Below are 4,416 nucleotides of genomic sequence, written 5' to 3'. Positions count from 1 at the left end.
TTACTTAGAAATAAATAAATACATAAATAAATAAAAATATTGATTTGCCCTTGGACTCGGAAGAGGCTGAAAGCTGTTTCGGGGTTAATTAAAAGATCTATGAAAGATATTTGACGATTGGATGGGGACGTGTTGTTGTGTTTGGATGCTGTGAAAGCATCAGTTTAGCCAAACATGTCGCTGTTAACTTTCCCTTCTCTTGTGACTTCTCACTCACTGTCTGTAACTCCTTGTCCAAGCCAGGGTTGCGGTGGTCCGGAAGAACAGGAAACAAGCATAGTGAAGATGTACCTTGGGTGGGACTCCACTAGGAGCTTCTAAAATACTAGCATTTCCATGTATTATTAACTAATACTAATAGCCTTCTAAATACTGTTACCCCTCTTCTTTCATGGTGACCTCTTTTATTATCCTGCAAGTCTTGGTTTATCTGCTTAAAGAATTTATTTTCTTTCTTGTTTTCCCTGTACTGTAGAGTCAAATTGTGCTTCTGTCTTCTTAAAAGATGAACGGTATCACTGCTTTCCTTGATTTTGGGTAATCTGCAAACTTTTCATGATAAAACCTGAAAGGATTTTTAACAGGAAAAAAGAGTCAGGAAATGAACATTGTTGATATGAATAAGCAAAAATGTTTCTGGGGCAGCTATGGAGATACTTGTGATTGTTGTTGGGATCGTTGCTACGAAGATAACTGTACTGGCTGTAGGGGGCGTTCCTATGGAAATCCTTTGATGGTCATGGGGGTGTTGCTATGGAAATACCTGTGATGGTCATAGGGGGTGTTGCTATGGAAATACCTGTGATGGTCATAGGGGGTGTTGCTATGGAGATACCTGTGATGGTTGTAGGAGGTGTTGCTATGGAGATACCTGTGATGGTTATGGGGGTGTTGCTATGGAAATTGCTGTGATGGTCGTAGGAGGTGTTGCTATGGAGACACCTGTGATGGTTGTAGGGGGTGTTGCTATGGAGACACCTGTGATGGTTGTAGGAGATGTTGCTATGGAGATACTTGTGATGGTTGTAGGGGGTGTTGCTATGGAGATACCTGTGATGGTTGTAGAAGGTATTGCTATGGAGATACCTGTGATGGTTGTAAGGGGTGTTGCTATGGAGATACTTGTGATGGTTGTAGGGGGTGTTGCTATGGAGATACTTGTGATGGTTGTAGGAGATGTTGCTATGGAGATACCTGTGATGGTTGTAGGGGGTGTTGCTATGGAGACACCTGTGATGGTTGTAGGAGGTATTGCTATGGAGATACTTGTGATGGTTGTAGGGGGTGTTGCTATGGAGACACCTGTGATGGTTGTAGGAGGTATTGCTATGGAGATACCTGTGATGGTTGTAGAAGGTATTGCTATGGAGATACCTGTAATGGTTATAGGGGGTGTTGCTATGGAGATACCTGTGATGGTTGTAGGAGGTGTTGCTATGGAGATACTTGTGATGGTTGTAGGAGGTGTTGCTATGGAGATACCTGTGATGGTTGTAGGCCCGGGGTCCAATTGAACACAGAGTGAAGAATGCGAATGCGAAAGCAGGCAGGGACCAGGTTGCTACAGCAAAGCCAAACCACTCTATTATCTCCCCAAAGAAATTTGCACCAGAAACATATTCAAACATGCCACCTGCATGAAAGAAGAAAAAAATTCTCTATTATTTAAATTAAAAAATGGCACAGCAGCTGTATAGGAAGAAAAATACAATTGAACGATTAAATGAACCGGTGACGAAATGCTGCCAGTTTCTATAGCAACACAGAAACAGTGAGGTTCTCCAACACGATGACCTTTAGGTGACTTAAATGTATAAGTTACCTTTGGGAATTTTATACGTGATCTCTCCAGGTTTCCTGAGGTTTCGCAGGATATAGTCACTGTGGACATTTACTGCCATCCCAAGCAAGAACAAAGTAACTCCTGGAAAATAATAATGCAAGAAAACAACATATATTTAAGTGGTATGAAAAGCCTGCTTGTGGGCAGAAAAGGTTATCATCCAATCTGTGGCTCAGGGACAAGTGATGAATTTAACTGATACATTTCTAAAAAGTATAATTATAATAAATAAACAGTAACTTCCATTCCAGTTGCACATCAGTAACATTTACAATAAAACTTCCGAAGCTGTACTATGAGGCAGCGGCGGGCGCACGGCCCTTTGGTCGAAATGCAAGCAACCATTTCAAAAAAATGCACGGCCAACTCGATTTAGGTAAACTGAGATACATTATAAATATTTAAGAAAATTGTTAAATTTTTTGTTAGCGTAGATCATTGTAAGATTGCTTATCAGGCTACTTATCCACAGCGTTAAAAGATTTTACTCACTAAGCACTGCTTGGCGCGAAGTTCGATGTCCACGCTGAGCAGCCGCAAGCTTATCGCTTAGTTACCACAATTTACATTATTATTTCACGTTCTGTTAGGTATGTCGCGTATGTCATAGCAGTACATTACGATGCATAACAATATAAAAAATGAACAAAAGAAGCAACATAAAATACAAGCAGAAGCGCAACTACAGAGCTTAGTTGCATCAGTTCAGTTCACTGCAATAATCAGCAGCCAATACAGGCAACTTTTAAATTAATAATTTCCTTAAGAAATGTATTTCGCAAATATTTTTCTAATAATTGTGTAGACGTTTGCATGGTTGACTGGATGCAGAAATTGCAGGAAAGAAAAAAAAACGGATTGCTCAGCCATGCTGTAAGCCGTGTGTGATTTAAAAATGTATTATAGAAGTCTGATTAGTCTCTATAATAGAGGCCCTTTCATGTAGGATTGGAAAAGCGCGCAAAACGTAGACTGCTCCCCCCGCACGCGTCCTCACCCGTCACCAGACGCACGTCTGTGAGCCACGAGTCGTCATAGGCAGCGCAGTGCAGCAGGTAGTGGCCCTGGACGAAGCCATTGACGGAGCAGAAGATGAGCGCGGACATCACGATGTAGAGGGGGGAGGGCCGACCCTTGGTCAGCAGGGAGTACACAAATGTCCTAGAAAATTTCACTTGTTGAAAAGTGTGATGAAAAACCCAAACCAGCATTTACCTGATTTCTTACCACATACATACAGTATCTGTATGTCACGTTATTATTTTGTCACATCGTTCTTTAGTTTCCTGCAGCCTTGCAAGCACTGATTGTGCTGACTGTAAGTCACCTTGGACAAGGGTATCAGCTGAAAAATATTATTATTATTATTATTATTATTATTATGTTTTTACGCAATGTAACAGTCAGTTTTGCACATTTATTCAGACAATTTTAATGAAATAATACATATTTAAGTGGGGGGGTGGCACAGTGGGTTGGACCGGGTCCTGCTCTCCAGTGGGTCTGGGGTTCGAGTCCCACTGGGGGTGCCTTGCGACGGACTGGCGTCCCGTCCTGGGTGCGTCCCCTCCCCCTCCTGCCTTGCTCCCTGAGTTGCCGGGTTAGGCTCCGGTTCCCCGCGACCCCGTATGGGACAAGCGATTCAGAAAGTGTGTGTGTAGTACATATTTAAGTATTTTTTCAGGTGAGCCAAAGATCGGATCCTTAACCACAATGATACCCACAGTAGAACACAACAGAGTGAAGAATTTGTGCCAGTCTGGACTGTATTCTTGCTGCAGTGGAGGCTTCGGTCACTTTGAATTGCGCTGCTGACTGTGAGACGAACTCCTGGCGCTCTGTTTTTAATAATTTCCATGATATTTTGGTCTATCAGCCTGTCTGTACTATGAACTGATAACAGGCAGACGGCAGTTTGGGCCATTTGGCCATTTGCGGCTTTCGCATAATATAATGACTATTTGGTGCAAATGTAAAAAACGGTTCCCCTACCTCTGGAAGTAGTGAGCACAGAAGAGGGAGAGCAGGAGCATTCTCCCCATCCCACACCTCCACCCTGATCTCCAAACCAGCAGCATTGGCACCAAGAAGGAGGGCAACTCTTGAAGGAACCAGGCCAGCTTGGCAGGAATGAACCTCCTGGAGTTCGATTTCCCCGCGTAACGTCCGTAGGGGATCTCTCTGGATCTTGTCTGCTTGATGCTGAGGACGATCCCCATGCCAAAGAGGACCCAGCAGTAGGTCAAAATCAAGCTGCTGAGGCAAAGCATCTCTCCTCTCAGATCCTCCCTCGGAGCACGGCTGACGGTGTTAATAATGTTCATGGCAGCTTCTTTTTGGTTGAAAAAAGGAAGCTTCTGCAAAGGGTACCCCATGGCACAACAAAAACTGGTGTCGTAATAACTGTAGACTGGTGAAACTGCGGAAAAATGCTTGTGAGGTTGAGCACATTTTTCGACACATCCTTAAGCACGGAATGGCCTGAATGTGGCCTCAGTGTGCTGTTGGACAGGGGCAAGACAGCAATGGGATAGGAGTGGGACAGGGGTGAGACAGCGGTGGGATAGGAGTGG

At 43.6% G+C, this 4,416-nt stretch overlaps 1 protein-coding gene across 1 annotated transcript; it reads right to left on the bottom strand.

Annotated features, from left to right (window-relative positions):
* Nucleotides 1-498: 498 nt before the first annotated feature.
* On the bottom strand, nucleotides 499-4,162 carry LOC108933689 (3-oxo-5-alpha-steroid 4-dehydrogenase 2-like). The gene is made up of 5 exons (XM_018750888.2): nucleotides 3,836-4,162; nucleotides 2,841-3,004; nucleotides 1,823-1,924; nucleotides 1,483-1,633; nucleotides 499-565 (listed from the first exon to the last, which is right to left on the bottom strand). The coding sequence occupies exons 1-5, from the start codon at nucleotides 4,111-4,113 to the stop codon at nucleotides 499-501; spliced, it is 762 nt and encodes a 253-aa protein (XP_018606404.1). The 5' UTR covers nucleotides 4,114-4,162.
* Nucleotides 4,163-4,416: the final 254 nt, after the last annotated feature.

Source organism: Scleropages formosus, chromosome 16 (assembly GCF_900964775.1).
Source record: "Scleropages formosus chromosome 16, fSclFor1.1, whole genome shotgun sequence".
NCBI classification, from domain to species: Eukaryota; Metazoa; Chordata; class Actinopteri; order Osteoglossiformes; family Osteoglossidae; genus Scleropages; species Scleropages formosus.
Note: the sequence above shows the minus strand (reverse complement) of the source record. Positions and strands in the feature narration are given on the sequence as shown.

Coding starts and splice junctions, on each gene's coding strand:
- LOC108933689 (XM_018750888.2), bottom strand. CDS start 4,113: ATGCTTTGCCTCAGCAGCTTGATTTTGACCTACTGCTGGGTCCTCTTT. Junction 1,634..1,822: donor CACGTATAAAATTCCCAAAG/GTAACTTATACA, acceptor TCTTTCATGCAG/GTGGCATGTTTGAATATGTT. Junction 566..1,482: donor CGGGCCTACAACCATCACAG/GTATCTCCATAG, acceptor AAATCCTTTCAG/GTTTTATCATGAAAAGTTTG.